The 21,984-nt window shown below is 40.3% G+C and overlaps 1 protein-coding gene across 1 annotated transcript; it reads right to left on the reverse strand.

Moving 5' to 3' along the window:
- Window positions 1–8,348: 8,348 nt before the first annotated feature.
- Nqo1 (NAD(P)H quinone dehydrogenase 1) lies at window positions 8,349–21,628 on the reverse strand. The gene is made up of 6 exons (XM_026404517.2): window positions 21,521–21,628; window positions 13,128–13,295; window positions 12,885–13,015; window positions 10,485–10,598; window positions 9,662–9,763; window positions 8,349–8,654 (listed from the first exon to the last, which is right to left on the reverse strand). The coding sequence occupies exons 1-6, from the start codon at window positions 21,525–21,527 to the stop codon at window positions 8,349–8,351; spliced, it is 828 nt and encodes a 275-aa protein (XP_026260302.1). The 5' UTR covers window positions 21,528–21,628.
- Window positions 21,629–21,984: the final 356 nt, after the last annotated feature.

Here is a 21,984-nt window from a genome sequence, read left to right on the forward strand (position 1 = left end):
CATAATGTATTCCTGTACCCAAAGCATTCTACCACAATTCTGTTCAACCCCAATTTGTGATACATCCTTTAAAAATTCTATTTAACCATATCATCCTACTTGCTCACTCACATCAGTTCACACACACACACACACACACACCACGCATAAGTCATTGCCTGGTTTTAGGGACTGCTTGTTGCTGCTTCTTACTTTAGCTAATGAACCTCAGGACAACACACACACGCACGCATGCACACACACAGATCTCAGATATTTGAAGGTGGATTTGGAATCATATTTCTGTGTCCAATAAAGAACTGTCCTGCACTGAAGTCATTGTGACCTTACTAGTTATAAACCAATTCAAATGAACTTGAGCTAATTTCTTTTGATCTAATGAATGTATCTGCTCACCTCATTTCCTTACATTTAATGATAAGCTCCAAGTGGTTGCTACTTTTTGCACAACTTTTACTGGGTTTCATTCACTTCTTAGTCTCTTAATAAATGTATTACAAATATTTCAATAATTTGTTCTGAAGTGGTTTAGCTACCATTCTGCCATTAAAATTTTAATTGTATTTGCTTGAGCACACTGATCAACCACTGAACTGCCTTCTTCCATTGTCCTGCAATGATATAAAGGTTACATTTTTGTGTATATGGCTTTCATAGTTGGGATTTCAGAGCACTGACACCAGATATTTTCAGTTTGTTCTCTGGGGGAATTTCATTTGCATCTGCGTTTTTAGCTATCTGTGATAACTTGTTAAATATTAAAAAGATATTTTGCTTCTATTGGAACATTTGTATACTCGCAACTATATTTCTGTAAACAGCTGCAGTCAAAAATAAAAAAATGAAAGTTTTCATTTTGTAGTGGGTAACATTCTTTTTTTCCTCATAGTTATGTGTGTGCGCGTGAATGTCAATTTAGAGAACATGAATATGTGGTTGAAATTATTAAATCATTAGGAAAGGTATATGAGATATTGAAATCTTCTTGAGTAGTTATTTTGTGCCTATCATACATTTTGCTAGGCAGAGTACAGATGACAGTATGACAGAATTTTTATGTTTGTTTTTCTTAGTTTAAATGTTTTATATTTAGTTTGTTCTGGTACTGGAAATGGAACCCAAGGGTTCCTTTATCATTAAGCTATATCCCCAGTCCTTGTATTTTTTTATTTGTAGACAGGGTGTCCCTAAGTTGTTTAGGCTGGTCTTGGACTTGTGATCCTCTTGCCTCAGCCTCCTGAATAGCTGGGATTATAGACATAAGCCACATGCCCAGCTAAATGTTTTATGTTTAATAAAGCAGTACATTCACGTGAAGGTACTGTTGATAAAAACCAAGTTTCCCTACTCTTCAGTCCCATACCCATAGGTAATCCCTTTTTATTCTTTTGGTAGTTATTTCGTATATATAAATTATTGTTTACCAGAGTGTGATGCATATTGCTACTAGTTGTACTCAAGGATTTCAGCCAGGCCCAGTGGCACACCTGTAATCATAGTGACTTGGGAAACTGAGACATGTGGAAAGATATATGAAATATAGAAATTTTCTTGAATAGTTATTTTGTGCCCACCTGAAGACTCAATCTCAAAATACAAAGGAGTAGGGATGTAGTTCAGTCATATAACAACCCTGGGTTCAATCCCTAGTACCAAAAAATAGAAACAAGTCAATGAGCTTTGGGGGCTGGAGTTGTATGTAGCTCAGTGGTAGAGCGCTAACCTAGCATGTGTGAGGCAGTGGGTTTGATCCTCAGCACCACATAAAAATAAAGGTATTGTGTCCATCTACAACTAAAATAATAATAATATTTTTAAAAAAAAAATTTATGTTGGCTGGGGTTGTGGCTCAGTAGTAGAGTGCCCACCTAACATGCATGAGGCACCGGGTTTGATCCTCAGCACCACATAAAAATAAAATAAAATGCTGGGCGTGGTGGCACATGCCTGTAATCCCAATGGCTCCTGAGGCTGAGTCAGGAGGATTTTTCCAAGTTAAAAGCAAGTCTCAGAAAAGGCAGGTGCTGGGGCTGGAGTTGTGGCTCAAGTGGTAGCGCGCTCACCTGGTATGTGTGAGGCACTGGGTTTGATCCTCAGCACCACATAAAAATAAAGATATTGTGTCCACCTAAAAAACTAAACAAATAAATATTAAAAAGAAAAAGAAAAGGCAGGCGCTAAGCAACTCAGTGAGACCCTGTCTCTAAATAAATTACAAAATAGGGCTAGGGATTGGCTCAGTAGTCGAGTGCCCCTGAGTTCATTCCCAGTACAAAAAAAAAAAAAAAAAAAATATATATATATATATATATATATATATATATATATGTATATATATACATACATATGTGTGTGTGTGTGTGTGTGTGTCCACCTAATCTAAAAAAAAAATTATCTATAATAATGGGCTGAGTATGTAGCTCTGAGGTAGAGTACTTAGCATACTCTGAGGTAGAGTATTTAGCATATGTGGGGCCCTGGGATCTATCCCTGTCACTGAAAAGAATACCTACCAGATTATAAGAAAAACTTAAAGAAAAATATTAAATTGTACTATAGAGGATACATATATATCATAAACATAGTATGTAAAAAAGCTTAAGCTAGGTGCATACTTATAATTGCCTCAGGAGGCTGAGGCAGGATTGCAAATTCAAGGTCAGCCTGGGTAACTTAACAAGACCTTTCTAAAAATAAAATTTTGTTTAATAAAAGGAGCTGACTGGTGAGGGCTGGGGTTGTGGCTGAACAGTAGAATACGTGACTAGCACGTGCAGAGGCCCTGGGTTCGATCCTCAGCACGATAGATAGATAGATAGATAGATAGATAGATAGATAGATAGATAGATAGATAGATAGATAGATGTATTGTGTCCAACTACAACTAAAAAATATTTGAAATAAAGGAGCTAGCGATGTAGCTTAGTATATATAGAATACCTGCCTAACCTGTGCAGGGCCCTGGGTTCAATCCCCAACACTGCAAATAAACAAAACAAGCTTAAGAGATACTGCTTTAGACATTATGCTTATATCTTTTCAAATATAGATAATTTTATTACATTAAAATGTATACATCTAATTGAGTTGCCATTTAGGAGGCCATATGTGTATTTCAAAAATGTTGCCCTTTGGGGCTAGGGATATAACTTAGTTGGTAGAGTGCTTGCCTCGAAGGCATAAAGCCCTGGGTTTAATCCCTAGCACCACACACACGCACACACACACACAAAAAAAGAAAGTAAAATGTTGCCTAAGTAAGTTTAAAGTTTTATGTGGGCATTTATTGACTTCCAACAACATTAAAAAGAAGTAATAATGAAATTTGATAAATACAAATATAAAATTATACTTTGATCCAAAAAAATAGCGTATGTGGGCAAAACACTGATCCAAAGATGGGATTATAAGGGATCGTGGCTGCCAAAAATGCTTATGCAATTTCTTGTTACACAATTTAAGTGCAGTGTCCAAAATAAGAAAGGTAATTTTCCAGTTGTTTTATTGGTGCATTATAATTATACCAGACAGTGAGATTCATTATGCAGTGTTCATACACGCACATAACAATTTGATCAGTCTCATTCCCCAGTACCTTCCCTTTCTCTCTTCCCTCCCCTTGATCCACTTGCTGTATTCTACTGACCTCCCTCCCATTATTATTATTTTAATTAATGCATTATGATTGTGTATATATTACATGTCTAAATAAGGATTCATTGTGGTATATTTGTACATCAATATAACATAATTTGATAGATTGTGTTCCCCAGTACTTCTTCATCCTCTTCCCCCATCTCCTTCACCTAACTGTTCAGTTTTAATCCATAAGGTGCTAAGTATCCTCTGTCATCTTGTAAGATTCTCAGCAGCCACAGAAGCTTACAAGAGAAGTACTGATTGGTACTCTGCTGTAGTTTATGACACCATCATCTCTGCTTCTGCTGATGCATTCTAGTATGTAAAAACATGAGCTCTTGAGTTTACCCACCTATATGTTGAGCCTTGTTTCCCAGTTCTTGAGTTTACCTACCTGTAGGTTGAGCCTGTGTTCCCACACCCTGCTGTGTAACCTCCATTCCTCAATTTCCTTTTTTATAAAGTGGAAACAGTGGAAAGCCCTCCTCATAGGGTTGGTTCAAGAGTTAAGCAAGTTAATCCATGTTGAATTACTCTTATAAGTCTTACCTTGAATTAGTATCACTAGTCCTAATCGCTCTTTGCACTAAATACTATATAGTTTTGCTTTATACAAGCAAAGAATATCTTTTGAAAGATATTCTTTGAAGTATCTTCAGCATCAAAACTTTGTTTCCCCATTGCCATGTAAATTTGGTGTCTCGTCTCTTTAAAAACCAAATAAATAATTGTATTTGATCATATATCCCCTTCCAAACTATTTCCACCGCTCTTCTATTTTCTCTTGGACTCGTTTCCAGTCAGGCTTTCATCACACCATTCTACTGAAATAACTTGTAAAAGCACCAAGGAATGGCTTCTTCAATGCCAAATCCAGTGGCCTTTTAAACTTCATCTTATGCAGCTTTTCAGCAATATATGACACACTTGATCACTCCCTCCTTGATACATTTTCTGGTTTTTCAGCATGCCATATGTGGCTACTCTTTTTTACTCTTCATCTTGACCTCCTAACATTGAAAATCCTTTGAGATCAATCATAAGATCTCTCTAGTTCAGTATCTCTAGCCATTAATTTCTCCCTTAACTCTGGGTTTCTGATATCCCACTGCCTATATCAGCTTGAGCCAACTGTCTTAATCTCAAATACAAGGAGTCTGAAGCCAAAAATCTGATCCCACCCCCTTCTTCATTCTAATTAGTTAGATCCAAAGATGGGATTATAAGGGATCGTGGAGTTTTGGAACTTGTCCTGGATCCAATCCATTATCAAATTCTGTAACCCCAACCTTTGAAACATATCTACTGCTCAACACAACTATTGCTATAACCCTAGTCCAGAGCATTTGTTGCCCAGATTATTGCAACAACAACTCAGCAAGTCTCCTTGGTTCTATCCTTGCTTTTCCATTTAATGCCTCACTTACTAATCAGAATTACCCTTTTAAACAAAAGTCAGATCTATTACCCTCTGCTCAAAACCCTCATGGACTTGCTATCCTTAATTCTTAAATTGCTTGTAAGGGTCTGTGCTCTTGACCTCAGCTATTGGCTGACCTGCCAGTTTCCCCCTTTCTCGTCTCAAACACGACTCTGGCCAGGCTTGGTGGTAACACCTATTAATTACTCCAAAGGCTTGGGACAGCCTTTGGAAGATCTAGCCTCAGCAAAAAGTGAGGCTTGCTAAGCAATTCAGTGAGACCCTGTCTCTAAATAAAATACAAAATAGGGCTGGGGACAAGGATCAGTCATTGTATCCCTGAGTTAAATCCCCATTACCCCAAAACAAAAAACAAACAAAACATGACTCTGCAGGCTCCTGCCTCCAGGGTTTCCACTGGTCATCCATCCTGCCTGGATGGCACTTCACATAGCTATTATTTCACTTCTCATTCTCACTTTATCAAGTCTTTACTCTCAAGTGTGGTCTTATGGGGGAAAGGTTTGTATTTATTCATTCATGTTTTTTGGTGCTGGGGACTGAACCCATGGGTGCTTAGCCACTGAGCCACATCCCCAGCCTCTTTTTTTTTTTTTTTAATTTTGAGACAAGTTCTTGCTAAGTTACATAGGGCCTTGCTAAATTGCTGATGCTGCCTTTGAATTTATGATCTTCCTGGGATCATAAATAAAGTTGTGCCTGGCTTTGGAAAAGTTTTTTTTTTTTTATTGTCCTATACAAAACAAAACTCCCTTTATCCCTCTATCCCATCCCTATGTCCTCTTTTACTTCTGAGCACTTTTCACCACCTGATACATTTGTTAAATACCTTTCTTCACAAGAATGCAATTCCAGAGGACAAGCACTTAATTCACTGCTTAGTCCCTAGTGCCTAAAAGAGTGATGAGCCTGTTGGTTGAACAAATCAAAATAGATAACTTACCCTAAGGCATTTGTTTATAGCCTGTTTTTCCTTGATTTCTTTTTTTCAGTTTTGTTTGGTACCCAGGATTGAAATCAGGGCACTTAACCACTGAAACACATCCCCGGTCCTTTTTTTTTTTTTAATTTTAAATTTTGAAACAGTCCAAGTTAATTAGGGCCTCGATAAGTTGCTGAGGCTGCTTTGAACTTGTGGTCCTCCTGACTCACCTTCCCAAGCCACTGGGATTTCAGGCATATGCCACCGTTCTTGATTTGTTGGTTTTCGAGATAGGCTTGCCCAAGCTGGCCTTGAAATTTCAATTATCCTGCCTCAGCCTTCCAAGTTACCTGGGATCACAGGCGTATGCCCAATAATTCTACTTGATATCTACCCCCACTCTTCTGGCTCTTTTCAATGTCTTTGAAATTTCCTGAGAGGATCAGAATAGGTTGTTCCATGGCCTTTCAGTGTGAAGCATCCCTGCTGTTAATTTCTTGTTGAACCCTCTCACCCACCTCCCATCTTCCAAGTAGATTTCACGTTGGCCTGGATGTCTCTAATATTATCTTCACTGGTACCAGTAAGTATGTTTAGTAAAAAAAAAAAAAAAAAAAAAAAAAAGTCTCTTTTGTAAAAATGAATTTTATTGATTTAATTTAGAACGTTCAGAAATTTACACAAAATTGCAGTGATGAGGAAAGCAACGGAAAACAATTTCACACTAAAACACCTAGCCATCTGGCATTGTGGATGTTGTTGAGGAGCAGATATCCAGTGGTAGTCTGCATCTGGTGAAGGAATTTCTCCTGATCCGTCCCCATGACATCATTTCCTTACCAGGTCAGCCCTTATTTCCTGTTTTCAGGCCACCTGCTTTTGCATCATTTCTCTTTATTTTTCTTGCAGTACACCACAAGAGGGCAGCCTTTCATCATATTTGACTTTGAGTTGTGCCAACAATAGGAAGAGATGCATTTCAATAATTTAAATGGGAAATTTATTATACCTAAATCGGGGGCTGGGAACATAGTTTTGTAGAACACTTGCTGCTTAACATGTATATGGCCCTGGGTTCGATCCCCAACACCAAAAAAAATAATAAATTCTACACCAAAATTATTCATCAAAGTTAATAACTCTAGGCCTACAACTCTAGCCCAAAAGTCATGGATAAAAACATCTTTAGTAGGTGTGGGGTACATTTTCTTGTAATCCCAGCTACTGAGGAAGCTGAAGCAGGATAATTGCAAGTTCAAAGCCAGCCTCAGCAATTTAGTAAGACCTTGTCTCTAAATAAAAAATAAAAAGGGCTGGGGAGGACTACGATTTTAGTTCAGTGGTGGAGCATTTACTTAGCATATGTGAGGCACTGGGTCTGATCCTCAGCACCACATAAAAATAAATAAAATAAAGGTATTGTGTCAATCTACAACTAAAAAGAAAAATTTTTAAAAAGAGGGGGTGGCTGGGATGTAGCTCAGTGGTAAGCATCCCTGGGTTCAATCCCCAGTGCCAAGACAAAACAAAACAAAAAATATCCTTCAAAAGAAAGTCATAATTTTAGCAATAACACAGAAAATAACCTTTTGGAAGTCTAAAAGATCAGAAATAAAATTTTGGTCTTTTTTTTGTGGAAGGCTACTGTTAACTATTGAAGGTACTATTTCCTTTCTTAAATTCACTCAGAGAAGGTGTAGGTTGTGAAAATGCTGATTTCTGCAAACACTGAATTAGAAGATTGATGTAAAGAAGAGACTTTTATTAACTACTCATTTCAACGAATCTGTGTACTATATATAAACAGAAGCTGAAGGAAGAGTAATACATGAGGTGCATTAGTCACTGTGAAGTAAATGAAACCAATATGTATCATAAACAAGCTAATGCTAACTAGTAAGCAAGTTCAGTCCCTTAGGCTACAGGGATTCAGTCACTTGTTTCTCTAAGCAATTCCCTTCTGCCATAAACCACAGAGAGGTAATTAAAAGAAAGTTATCTTTAGAGAATTGGATGTTATCTAGCCATTTAGCCCTTTAAAAGGGAATTAAATTGTGTATATGACCTTAAAGAATATTTTCTAGTATCTACCATGTATCTATACTTTTCTCTCTACATTCCAAGTGGCTTCTGGCACCTAATCATATTTTGGTTATATGTCATGATAACAACCATTAAGAATCAGTTGCATATAATAGAAAGATGATCCAAAAATATATAAATGCAGTCTATTTCTTCTCCTTTTCATTCTTTGTGGGGAAAAAAGAGAAAAATCTAAATCTTAAAAACTAAAGCAATCCATGAAACTAAAAGAAAAAAATCCTAGAAATCAAGTCTTATTGAATCTTATTTTCTGGCTTTGATCTGGTTGTCAGTTGGAATGGACTTGCCCAGGTGATGGCCCACAGAAAGGCCAAATTTCTTGTTTTTCTGCTCATCTTGAACCTCTTTTTTCAATAAAAATCCTGTCTGGAAGTCCAAGTCAAAGAGGCTGCTTGGAGCAAAATACAGTGGTGTTTCATCCCAAATGTTCTCCAGGCGTTTCTTCCATCCTTCCAGGACCTGAGTTCGGGCATCTGGTGGAAGGTGCCCAATGCTATATGTCAGTTGTGGTTCTAAGACTTGGAAGCCACAAAAATGCAGAGTACCACTCTGGAGAAACATGAAACACAGAGGTAAGTAACAGACCAATTCTATGCAGTTTGTACAATAAAAACAAAAAACAAAAACACCAAACTTTGGTCTGGGCTTCCCAGTGAGACTTCAGTAAGGAGATCAGAGGTGCCCTGGAGAATTATAATTATATTCTCATCTTCTTCCCTCCCTACCTAGGTGTTATCTATCTGAGCCTATTCACCTATGCTCTTTAAAAGAATAAAACCTTGAAAGTGTGCCAACCTGGATCCTCTGCCAAAAGTGCCGGAAATTCTATTACATTAGGGAGAGTTTCAGCTTCTTGGCTGCTGACTCTTGCCGATGTGCATTTCTCCACCTCTCCACAAACAAGATGGGTATTAATAAATTATCTTCCAGGTGGTCACTTCACTTGCTCTCCTCTCCACCCCTTTTCTTGGAATAGATTACCTTGAGAATCCAGTGATATCAAAAAGCTACCTTAGGCTTCAGTTTTATTTATCTCTAAAACAGGCTAGACTGAATCATTTCTTAAATTGTCCTAGGCTCTCTTAGTTTGTGATACTGTAGAAGAAACCTGGAGAAAGCCAGGAAGATTAGAGAGAGATGTGAGTCATCCAGAGAGAACCAGGGTTCTGGGCTCGGCTCATGTGCACTAGTTCTTGGTTAGGAGAGAATGATGTTTGATCATGTGTGTACAAGCTATAAACGCAGGTGCCTGGAAAGTCAGGTAAGTTCCTAAAGGGAATTGCCAGCAATTCTCAATCACTGCCATGCTTTTTTTCTTTCTTTCTTTTTTTTTTTAAGATGGGTCTCACTGTATTGTCTAGCTGGCCTTGAACTTGAGATCCTCCTGCTTGGGCCTCCTGAATAGATGGATGACAGGCATACACCATGACATACGGCTATTACTACACTTTTATCTCCACACCTCATATCTATCTTCAGCTACTATCTGGAGGCTTTGGAACCCATGGAAAGCTCCATTAATGAATTCTCCTGAAGGTTCATTGAGAACAAAGTACCTGAATTGGCCAGAGAATGATGTTCATGTCCCCGTGGACACCATGAAGGGAGTACATGGAGCCACTACCACCAGTGGTGATGGAAAGGATGGCCTTCTTATTCTGTGAAAAAAAAAAAGAAAACAAGCTCATCACCCCTCCTCTGTCACAGTAAATGAATGAGACAGCCCTAGGGAAGGGGCCACACAGGCCCACCCTGTTCATGGTGTGTACTCTTTCATATTTTGGCTCCTCTGACCCTCCCAGCATGACTCTGTAGAAGGTCCAGCCTAGATGGTCTACAGACAGATAACCAGGGCAAGCCAAGGGTTTCCCCCACCTGCATGTGACCATAGATTAAAGCTGTCAATAGTCACCAAAATCTGTGTTGGCTGCCTCAGTGGAGTTATTTGTTGTTTTTAATCTGTCTCCCTACAGTGCTGGGCATGGATTAGGATAAGATCTTTCACATAAAAGTATCAAAATATTTCTTGTGCAGTATTTGGGTCTTCAAAAGAAGACAAACATTATTTACTCATTTTTGCAGTACTGGGGATTGCACCCACAGCCTCACACATGCTAGGCAAGTAGCTCTACCACTGAGTCACTTCCCTAGACACCCTCTCCAATTTTGGTTTTATTTAATCCCCTAAACTCTCTTTTTTTCTGGAATATTTTAAAACAAATTCCAAACATCATATCATTTCATCATAAAAGCCTAGTCATGCATCTCTCCCAAAGGACCTAGAGCCTGACCTTAGTGTCTGGTTGTACTCAGAGTTTTGCCTCAGGATAGAATCCACCCAGAATCCAGCTATTAGAAAACTCAGAACCATTCACCTACCCGGAAAGGTCCCTTGTCATACATGGCAGCATATGTGTAGGCAAACTCTCCTACCAACACTCGCTCAAACCAGCCTTTCAGTATGGCAGGGACTCCAAACCATTGCAGTGGAAACTGGGGAACAGAAGACATTAAAGAGATCAAACCAGGTTCCACACAGAAGAAGTCTCAGAGCGCTGGCTTTTGTCATTTCCTCTGGAGGAGTTAGCACATGTTATGAACGACCAATAAAAAAAAAATAATAATAATAATAATAAAAAAAGAAAATTGGCAGGGTTCAGTGGTGTGTGCTTGTAGGTCAGGAGGCTAATGTGGGAGGACTGCTTGAGCTAGGGAGTTAGAGGCCAGCCTGGACAACACAGTGAGACCCCTGTCACAAAACAAATAAATACTTAAAAATAAATACATATGGTAGCAGGAAACTCATAGAATAACAAGAAAATTATTGTCCTTGCTCAGCCAACTTGGCATTATGGTTTCTGCTTAAAAATGTAAATATTGGCTGGATCTGAATAAAGCCATATGCAAATAAGATTCATTTTTGTGAAATCACACTTGGCAGCAAACTCTAAATAGCAAGGATTTCAGACAAGATTTGTTTCAATGTGTGATGCCTAAATCAGTATTTCCCCAAGAATTTACATTAATAGGTGTAGTACCAAAAATATGACTGTTCCTTGTGCACATCTACATAAAATCCTATCATTTAGAATAAACAAAACCACTAAAATGCAAACAAATGGTCAGTGTAAGATTTATCAGGAAATTCCCATGAGAAAGTCTTGTCCTTTTTTTTTTTTTTAAATCAGAGATTGAACCACTGAGCCACATCCCTGGCCCTTTTTATTTTATTATAGGCATGCACTACTATGCCCAACTAAGTTATCATATATTTAAATCATGAATCAGAAGAAATACTTAGGGCTGGGGTTGTGGCTCATGTGTGAGGCCCTGGGTTCGGTTCTCAGTACCACATAAATAAAGTAAGGGTATTGTGTCGAACTATAACTAAAAAATAAATGTTTTTTTTTTAAAGGAGAAATACTTATATATTCCTTACTCTGCTTTTGTCAGGGCAAGAGGTCAGATAAGCCAGGCAATGTGGTGGTGCACATCTGAAATCCTAGTAACTCAGGCTGAGGCTGGAGAATTACAAGTTCAAGGCCAGTCTCAGCAACTTAGTAATACCCTCTCTCAAAATAAAAAAGAAAAAGGGCTGAGGGTGTAGCCCAGTGGCAAAGTGCCCCTGGGTTTAATCCCCAGTACCTTAAAAAGAAAAAGACTGCTAGCCGGGCGCAGTGGCACACACCTGTAATCCCAGCAGCTTGGGAGGCTGAGACAGGAGGATTGTGAGTTCAAAGCCAGCCTCAGCAAAAAGTGAGGCTTGCTGTCTCTAAATAAAATACAAAATAGGACTGGGGTGTGGCTTAGTGGTTGAGTGCCCCTGAGTTCAATCCTCAGTCCCCCCCCCAAAAAAAGACTGCCATAGTATACTGATTTTGCCAGAATAAGACTTCACCTGACATCTTTCATAAAACTGTTATAATAAATACACATATCTGCAGTATTTACATTACCCTCAGTGCTATTTGGTAGTTTGGACTCTAAGGTTTGGTTGTTTCACAGTGACTGAATCACTGTGAAAACTAAGCCAGCACCACCTTCCTTGTGAGGTTTCAAGAGCCAGGTACTCTCCATACTCAGTATCAAAGGGCAGGTAGGAATTGGTAACAGCAAAGTCATTGAACGGAGTCTGGCTTACAGGGAAGATACTGACAGGATGGACACACCATCCAGTGTTGTCTGCTAAACAATGAGATGGCTTTGGGAGAAGAAAAGCCACAGTGTGCTGCAGGATCTCATCCAGCAGGGCCAGAGCTGGGAAACTGCACCAGCAGTGAAGTCACCGGGCAACCTGTTTGGGATTCTCATGAAGAGATGGGAGAATTGCAAATTTTGGGAGAGTCTATCAGGAACCACTAAATGAAGGGAAGATTAGGTATATTGGAGAAAATAAATGGAAGGCTTATTTGTGGTTATCACATTCCCAAGTGCAAAGAGCAATACAGCCAACTTCACAGTATCTGTGGATCTGTGTTATATAGCACCTATAAAGCAATCACCTTTATTCACAGAGAATGCAGCAAAGTGGGGTAAGTGACTGTTCGATTTTCCACAGCTAATTATGTGACAGGTCTAGGAAAAAACAAAAGTGTCACTACCCATGGTAGGCAAGTGTTCTAACTCCAGCCCTTTTTATTTTGTTTCGATGGGGTCTCACTGAGTTCCCCACACTGGACTCAAACTTGGATTCTCCTACCTCAGCCTCCTGAGTAGCTGGGATTACAGATGTGCACTGCTGTGCCCAACTATGCTTCTGATGTCCTGTCCCTACTATACCTGAAATATCACAAGGTCAGCAGCTTCCAGCTTCTTTTGTTCAGCCACAATATCTGGGCTCAGGCAGCCTTCTTTATACGCTAGACAAGATTCGACAGTATACTGGAATTTCTCGGGGTCCTTAAGTTTACCTGCCAAGAGGAACAAGAGAGGCTGAGGCCAGAGGGGCCAAGGCTGGTCCAGGGAGTCCACAGGCAAATGGTTTCATAAAGAACTAATTAAAGGGGGAGGGGTAGCTCCTACCTGTGATGTCCTTTCTGGAAATGATGGGATTGAAGTTCATGGCATAGAGGTCGGACTCGGCCACCTCCCATCCATTCCTTTTTAGAACCTCTGCAGCAGCCTCTTTCATGGCGTAGTTGAAGGATGTCCTCTCGGAGTGGGCCAGTACAATCAGGGCTCTTCTGACTACTTAAGACACACACACAAGGCATTACTGGGTAAGTATCCCTTATCTGAAATGCTTGTTTCGGATTTCAGAGTTTTTCAGGTTTAGGAATATTTGCTTAGACTTTATTAGTTGGACACCCGTCCCCAAAATTAGAATCCAGAAGGCTCCAAAACCCAAGGCTTTTTGAACATCGTGTTGGCCCTCAAAAACAAAGTTTCAGATTTTGGAGCATTTCTGTTTTCAGATTTTAATTAGATATGCTCCACCTGTACCAACCAGCAAAGCCTGAACTGTAGGGGAGCAGGGGACCATAAAGGAAGAGGTCATTAGGTTATTACTATCCATCTCAATCTGAGATGGAGAGTAATTTATGAAAGAGGTTTATTCAGCTCACAGTTCTAGAGGCTGGGAGGCCAAGGGGCTGCATCTATTGCAGGCCTTCTTGCTGGCAGGAACTCTCTACAGAGTCCTAAAATGGTGCAGGGCAATGCATGACAAGACAGAGCCAAACTGGCTTTTATAGTGGACACATAGTAATCCATTAATCCACTGATTCATTAGTCCATGAAAGGCTTAATCTACTGGTGAGGACAGACGCCTCATGACCCAACCACCTGGCCAAAGTTCCATCTGGTCCTACCACTTAATACCTTATGATGAGGATTAAATTTCAATATGAGTCTTGGTGAGAACATTCAAATCACAGTACATCCCCTGCAGCCAGAAATAAAAGTAGCAGCAAATGGGGCGCGGGGTGTAGCTCAGGATAGTGTGTGTGTATCCCATGTCTGGGACCTGAGTTCAATTCCCAGAAGAAAAAAATAAAAAAACAACAATAACAACAACAGGGCTGGGGTTGTGGCGCAGCAGAAGAGCGCTTGCCTAGCAAGTGCGAGGCCCTGGGTTCGATCCTCAGCACCACATAAAAATACATAAAATAAAGGTATTGTGTCCAACTATAACTAAAAAATAAATAAGCAAAAAATTACTAAAGGAGGCATTTTGATTCAGTGAGAAATCAGCAGCTGATTTAATAAATAAATAAATGATGTTGGTGTATTTAGTTAGCCACTTGCATGAAAATAAAATGGTTCCCCCTGAAAACTAATGTAGATGTTAGAAGTTCATAGAGTGGTTACCCTTGTCAGCAGGCAGTGATAGAAGGGCACAGTGGGAATTCCAGGGTGCTAGTGATATTCTTTTTTTTTTTTGGTATTGGGGTTGAACTCAGGGGCACTCCATCACTGAGCCACATCCCCAGACCTATTCTGTATTTTATTTAGAGACAGGGTCACACTGAGTTGCTTAGCGCCTTGCTTTTGCTGAGGCTGACTTTGAACTCGCCATCCTCCTGTCAGCCTCCCGAGCCACTGATATTACAGGCATGCGCCACCTCGCCCTGCTTCTATTTCTTGATCTAGGTGCTGAATAAGTGAAAATTCACTTAGTATTTGTCTACTTTTTTTTTGTGGGGAGCAAAACTAGGGCCTTTTTTTTTTGCTAAAGAAGGTCTCTACCACTGAACCACACCCCCTTCCCCAATAAAATAGTTTTGTTTTCAGTTACCCCATAAACTTACTGCATTCGGCAATAATTTCAGGTGGATTGAAGCGCTAAATGTTTTTTTTTTAAGTTGTTTGTTTATTTATTTATTTTGTTTGGTTTTGGTACCAGGGATTGAATACAGGACTCTTAACTAATAAATAAACAAACAAACAAACAATAACAACAAAAAACAATGACTAAAGGAGGCATTTTGATTCAGTGAGAAATCAGCAGCTGATTTAATAATAAATCTGAGCCACATACCCAGTGGCCTCGCTGCTTTGCACCACGCCCCCCTCCCCAGCTTTTTAAAAAAAATTTTGGAGACAGGTCTCTCTAAGTTGCTTGGGGATTCACTAAGTTGTTGAGGCTGGCTTTGGACTTGCAATCCTCCTGCCTCACTCAGCTTCCTGTGTTGCTGGGATCACAGGCATATGCCATTGTGCCCAGCTTGAAGCTCTAAATGTTTTTAAATAAAACTGTTAAAATAGTGGAGAAGGAAAAGGAGAATTTGTATAACCTCAGAGCACAGAATATTTTTAAAGAAAGACAAGAAATTCAGAAGCCATGAAGGAAAAGTTTGACAGGGAAAGCCTCATAAAAATAAAAAATTGGGTTAGCAGAAGGCACCAGAAACAAAGTCAACAGGAGAAAACAGCAATTCTTATCTCAAGGAGTTAAACTCCCAAAGACTAAACAAACAAAAAAAGAGAGAGATGATGCTAGAGAAAAGTGGGTCAAGGATATGAACAGAGGAGGAAATGCAAATGGCAATAAACAAATGAAAAGCTACTCTGTCTGGCCTGACAAGAAAAGCCAATCAAAATGAGATATATTTACCCAAGAGACTGGAAAAAAAAAAAAAAAAAAAAAAAAGAAGAAGAAGAAGAAGAAGAAATTAAGACAAATAAGATTGAAGGCTATTAAGATTGTAGGAAAACTAGCACATTCCTGGTGAGAATATGAGTTACCTCAACCTTTTGGAAAAGTAATCAGGCTGAATCTAGCTCACCAAGGATGTATGTATACTACACCATTGTTTTCATTGGCAAAAACTGGATATAACCTGGATGTCTATAAGGGGGACATTTGAATAAACTGTGGCTATATCCATATTACAGAATATTTTGCTGGTAATGAGAAATTCAGGGCACAGTGGCACACACCTGTAATCCCAGCAGCTGGGAAGGCTGATGCAGGAGGACTGCAAGTTCAAAGCCAGCCTCAGCAACTTAGCAAGGCCCTAAGCAACTCAGCAAGACTCTGTTGCTAAATAAAAAATTTAGAAGGCTGGAGATGTGCTTCAGTGGTTGAGCCCCACTGTGTTCCATCCCTAGTACCAAAAAAAAAAAAAAAAGGCATTGGGGGTGCAACTCAGTGGTAGAGTGCTTGCCTCGTATGCGCAAGACCCTGGGTTCAATCCCCATGTACCACTAAAAAGGAAGAAAAAAAGGAACGCAGAAAGATATCCAGAATACAGTATTAACATAAAAAATCAAGTTAATGTGAATCTTTTATTTAAAAGAAGAAGAGAAGGGAGGAAAACCACTCATGTATGTGGATTTGTAGTATGTTGGTAAGAGGGGAAGTTATCAATTATCACAACCTGCCATGGTTAGAATGGTCTCCTCCAAAATTCAGGTGTTGCCAATGTTGGAATTTTAAGAGGTGGGGCCTCTAAGAGGTGATTGGGTCAAGAGGGCTCCTTCCTGTCCATGGGACTAGCCTTGATAAAGGAGATTTCCGGCAGCTGCTTGGTCATCTCGCTCTTCTACTGCTTTCCACCATGTGAGGACACAACGTTGCTTTCTTCTGGAAGGATGTGGCTCTTACCAGACAACTAAACCTGACTGCACCTTGACCTTGGACTTCCCAGCCTCCAGAACTGTGAGAAATAAATTTCTGATTTTTTTTTTTTATAAGTTAGCCAGTCTCAGGTATTCTGTTCTGGCTGCAGAAAATGGACCAAGGACACAACCATATGAGGTAGACAGAATTAGTATCCCCATGTTATGGATGAGAAAATAATCAAGTTACTCAAGTTTAGGGCTGGGTATGAAGCTTTGAGGTAGAGTGCTTGCCTATCATGCATGAGGCCCTGTGTTCCATCCCCAGAAGATAAAAGAAAAAATAAAGTTTATAAAGTAAATGGGGTAAACTTGGATTAACTTAAAAAATAAAAATATATTGGGCTGGGGGTGTGGCTCTGTGGTAGAGCGCTTGCAATTCACTTGTGAGGCACTGGGTTTGATCCTCAGCACCACATAAAATTAAATTAATTAATTAAATAAAGGTATTGTGTCCATCTACAATTAAAAACTATTTTTAAAAAATAAATAAAAAATATAGCTGGGTGTGGTGGTACATGCCTGTAATCCCAGCAGCTCGGAGGGCTGAGGCAGGAGGATTGCAAGTTCAAAGCCAGCCTCAGCAATGACAAGGCACTAAGCAATTCAGTGAGACCCTGTCTCTAATAAAATATAAGAAATGGCTGGGGATGTGGCTGAGAGGTTGAGTGCCCCTGAGTTCAATCCCTGGTACCAAAAATAATAAATAAGTAAAAATAGAAATCTAAACACAAGTAGTACCAATGTGTGGGGCATCAGGAGAATACCAAAGAAAGGAATTTTATTACCACAATTGCTCTGAATAACCTGGGCCACTACCTCATGCCCTACTGATTCATACAAGTGGTAACTTTAGATGGAACTAGGCGAGAAAGCATCTGCAACTCATTGTACTGCTTGAAAAACTAGAAAAAACTAAATAACTAGAAAGGAATTTTTAAGCTTTAATTTTTATTTCTGCTTTAATTGTTAACCACACCTGGCATGGGAGGCACCTCCCAGGTTAAGTTCAGTAAAGACTTCGGAGCCCAGGTGCCAAACATGAAGATTTCCAAGCTTGGTCCTGAGATTTCAGACTGTATAGGATTCAGTGGAATATATGCATTTAGCATTTTTTTTAATGCTATAGAAGTGATTTATCTGCTTTGGACAGCCTGGGAAAAGGAACCTCTGAGAATGTCTCAACAAATTCCGACCCCCTGTCTTTTCCGTTCATGGATTTAACATTACTGGGAGAAATGGGATCACATTAAGCTAAAATGTGCATTTTCTTTTTTATTTACCCTTGCATTCATCTTATCAATGCTTACTAAACATTGCTGAGTAGGAAAACAAAGTTGCTTCACAAAAAATAATCAAGTCAAGATATCCATCTCTTACTCTTCCTAGGAGCTCGCCACCTAAGAGCTACAGGCATGCCTGCAACCTTAAAAAATTTTAAAGAGTAAGGCAAGTTCCAGGTACAGTGACACATGTCTGTAGCCCCAGCACTCAGGAAGCTGCAGGAGCATCTCTTTTTTAAAAAAATATTTATTTTTTAGTTTTCGGCGGACACAACATCTTTGTTTGTATGTGGTGCTGAGGATCGAACCCGGGCTGCACGCATGCCAGGAGAGCGCGCTACCGCTTGAGCCACATCCCCAGCCCCAGGAGCATCTCTTGAACCCAGGCGTTCAAGGCCAGCCTGGGCAACATAGCAAAACACCATCTCAAAACCAACCAACTGACAAAGTAAGTCAAGAAACAAAATGGAATAAATAAATCCTACAAAAGTACAGTCTTTGGAATACATAGATTCCCCAAAGAAATTCCATAGAAAAGGGGTCAATGGTTCTGAATAGGTAACTAAGGGACCATTAATTTGCAATTAACACAATCATCAGAAGTAAAGAGTAAATCAGGATATAACTAATTAGAACAAATTTTTAAAAAAAGAGTAAAACAGGAGATTTACTATGTGCTTTCCCACTGAGTCCCCACATTCCCAGCACCTAGCACATCCTTATTATTAAGCTCTGTCCTTACACCACAAAATCTTGGTCTCTATGAAATATATACTGGTTCGTCCTGACTTCTCCATGGGCCATGAAAACTCTTGTTCCTTCTCCTCTACCTGTCTTTTATTTCCACCCTAAACCAATACCAGTCAACTTTTCTTTCTGCCCCTGAAATGATAATGTTCTCACAAACCAATCTCTCTGCCTCTCCTTGCTTAATTATTGTGCACCTGCTAAGCACCAGGCATGTTACAGACAGCTGGGATACAACAGTATTCCAAATAGATGAAAATCCTTCTCTTCATAGAGCTTAAATTCTGGTGGCAAAAGTTATCTGGACTATCCCCGTGGGAGCTGAACTCTGTTATCATCTATTTCTCTAACATTCCTGCTGGTACACTGTCTTGACCCTCAAGCCAATCTGAAATCTAGAGCTTTTACTAATCTTCTAAATCCAATTATATTCTCAAACTGCATGGTTTCCTTAATGATCAACACAACAGAACTTGTTTGTTTTTGTTTTTGGGTACCAGGGATTTAACTCGGGCGCACTCAAACACTGAGCCACATCCCCTGCCCTATTTTGTATTTTATTTAGAGACAGTGTTTCATTGAGTTACTTAGCACCTTGCTTTTGCTGAGGCTGGGTTTGAACTCGTGATCCTCCTGCCTCAGCCTCCAGAGCTGCTGGGATTATAGGCATGTGCCACTGTGCCTGGACAACACAACAGAACTTAATAGCAAGAAAAGTGGCAGAGAAGGAACGAGATTGTAGTTAATTATTTGAATGGAGAGGATTGTTGCCAGTGAAAGATTCATTACCCACATGTTTTTTTTTTTCAGAAAGAATAAGCAATTTTTAAAAACCTACTAGAAATGTAATAAGGCCAGGTCCTCAAATTAGTTTTGGGCATTTTGCACCTGCTTTCCCTCATTTGACTCCTGGAGAGAATGTGGGTGTGAATCTGATAACTCGTTTCAAACAAATGCTCTGTATACTTGGTTAACTTCAAGATTTAGTTCGCTGGGTAAAGCTAAAACCAGTTATACAAGATCCAAATCTTCCCATTTCCCTTCCCCCTCTTTTTGTGTTTGTTACACATATAGAACATACTATAAGACTGAAAAATCAGAAAATAGTTCTTGCTTTATTTGGAGGAGGGGGTGTCTGGGTCTTAGGGCAGCTAAAGAATGAAGTACAGTAGAGCCCCCTAATCCATGGTTTTACTTTCTTGGTCAACTGAGGTCCAAAGTGTTAAATGGAAAATTCCAGAAATAAATAGCATAGGTTTTAAGTAACTTTTATTAGAGCATATTGTTCTATTTTATTAATAGTTATTGCTGTAAGCAAGGCATGGTGGCAAAGGCCTATGATCCCAGCTGCTCCAGAGGCTGAGGCAGAGATTGAGTGCAAATTCAAAGCCAGCTTCAGCAAAAGCAAGGCACTAAGGAACTTAGTGAGACCCTGTCTCTAAATAAAATTCAAAATAGGACTGGGGATGTGGCTCAGTGGTTGAGTGCCAATGAGTTCAATCCCTGGTACAAAAAAAAAAAATAGTTATTGCTGTGTTCTTTTATGGTACCGACTTTATAAAATAAACTTTATTATAGGTATAGAGGTATAGGAAAAATAAAAAACAGTATACACAGGGTTCTGTGCTGTCTGTGGTTTCAAGCATCTCTGGGAGTCTTGAATGTTCCCACAAATCGGAGGAGGGCTACTATAGAGAGAAACATTGACTAACCCTTATGCTGGAAGTCTTACCAGCCTTTAAAAGTCCTGCCCTGCTGACTCTCCCAGCAATGCAAGGTGTGGCTTCCAACCAGCAGCTCAGTCCTTTTTGTAGAAATTCTCACAACTGTAGATTGTCAACTGCACTGACAATCTCCTCCCCACTTACTTTTAGCAAGGTGAGATTCAGTGAATTCATGTGTCTTTAGAGGCAGCATTAGATTCAGAGAAAGAAATTATAAAAAGGTGGAGTACTGCTCCACTTGAGGAAATGCTTTCTAAATAAATCCTAGTGCTGTCCATTCTCTGAAGGAGGTCCTCTAGCAGTCACTGGAGGTGTCACAGCTGGTCAAGGATGCATTAGAGGCCAGTCAGCCTACCAGACAGAATTGTGGTGACCTCCAAGTACCCCCAGTGATTGCAAGATAGGGAAACTATCACTAAGAAGGACCCAATACCAAATCAGTTTTGCCCAGTCCAAGAGTCATATTGGAAGGTGTCTTTGGGGCCTTGCAGCCAGGAGTTGGGTCTGGTTTCTATCAAACCAAAGGCAGCCAGGCAGCTGCTTTCCTAGCTCTAGTCCCCCAGTTGCTAGATTTCCCTCCAGAAACTAGGCATCCAAACTTTGTAAAATAAAATCGCTTCCCGCTCTCCCCCACCACCACCACCATGGGCTTGGGACAGGGTCTTGCTAAATTACCCAGGCTGGCTTCAAACTTGTGATCCTGATGCTTTAGGCTCTAGAGTACCTGGGATTACAGGGGCACACCATCATGCCTGGCACCTATTTGTATTGTAAATGTCAACAACTTATTCCACCAGGTCAAACAAGGGTGGGCATTGGGCCAGATGTGGCCTCTGATGGTCAGTTTCCGACTTATGCATTGACTGGAATTTTTGCTACCTAGTCTCAGAAGTGAAAGTGGGCTGAAGGATGATCCAAGAGTCCGGGGTAGTAACAGAAGCTCCCCTTTTACCAAACTGGTCAAGGTGCGTCCTGGGACTCTAATCTCTTTCCCTTTTTTGGTTTGAGTCAAGGAACAAAACTCAAAGCCAAACCCCTGCATCCTCCTTCAGAGGAACTGTGATAAGAGACAAATGTTCTAGTGGGCTGCACCACTCACCCTCCATAGCTCCCACAGTGCTAGCAGTCCCGAGTGCTGATTGGCTGGGATGCTGGTTGCTAGGGCGACCTCTGGGGCAGGGCAAAGCAGTCCAAAGGCTGTGTGAGCTCCGACTTGGGAGATATTCCAAGTGCTGGGCACCGAAGCACTCGCTGATTTATATCCCGCCTGGCCCAGCCCAGGGTGACCAGTGAGGGCGGGGCCAGACAACTGCACCCCGAGGCCCTGGGCCAGGACGCCAGGTCTGAGATTCAGCAAGGAATCTGGAGTCCAATAGCCCCTGGATGTGGAAGTCAAGAAGGTTCCCCTTGGGGCCAAGGGAGTCTGAAGGATCTGGGTGGGTGTGGGAGGCAGGTTCATCCGCACCACATCCTAGGACCCCTGAGGATGCAAAAAGGAAAATTTCCCGTGGAGGTCCTGCCTCTGTTAGATGTCTGGCCACTTCCAGTCACAGAAAAAGACCC

Source organism: Urocitellus parryii, chromosome 15 (genome assembly GCF_045843805.1).
Source record: "Urocitellus parryii isolate mUroPar1 chromosome 15, mUroPar1.hap1, whole genome shotgun sequence".
In the NCBI taxonomy this organism is placed as follows: Eukaryota; Metazoa; Chordata; class Mammalia; order Rodentia; family Sciuridae; genus Urocitellus; species Urocitellus parryii.

Excerpts from the sequence above, each read along its gene's own strand:
- Nqo1 (XM_026404517.2), bottom strand. Across the intron at positions 10,599-12,884 it reads CTGACCTTGTGATATTTCAG|TTTCCACTGCAATGGTTTGG; the intron begins GTATAGTAGGGA and ends TCTGTTCCCCAG. Across the intron at positions 9,764-10,484 it reads ATGACAAGGGACCTTTCCGG|AATAAGAAGGCCATCCTTTC; the intron begins GTAGGTGAATGG and ends TTTTTTTCACAG.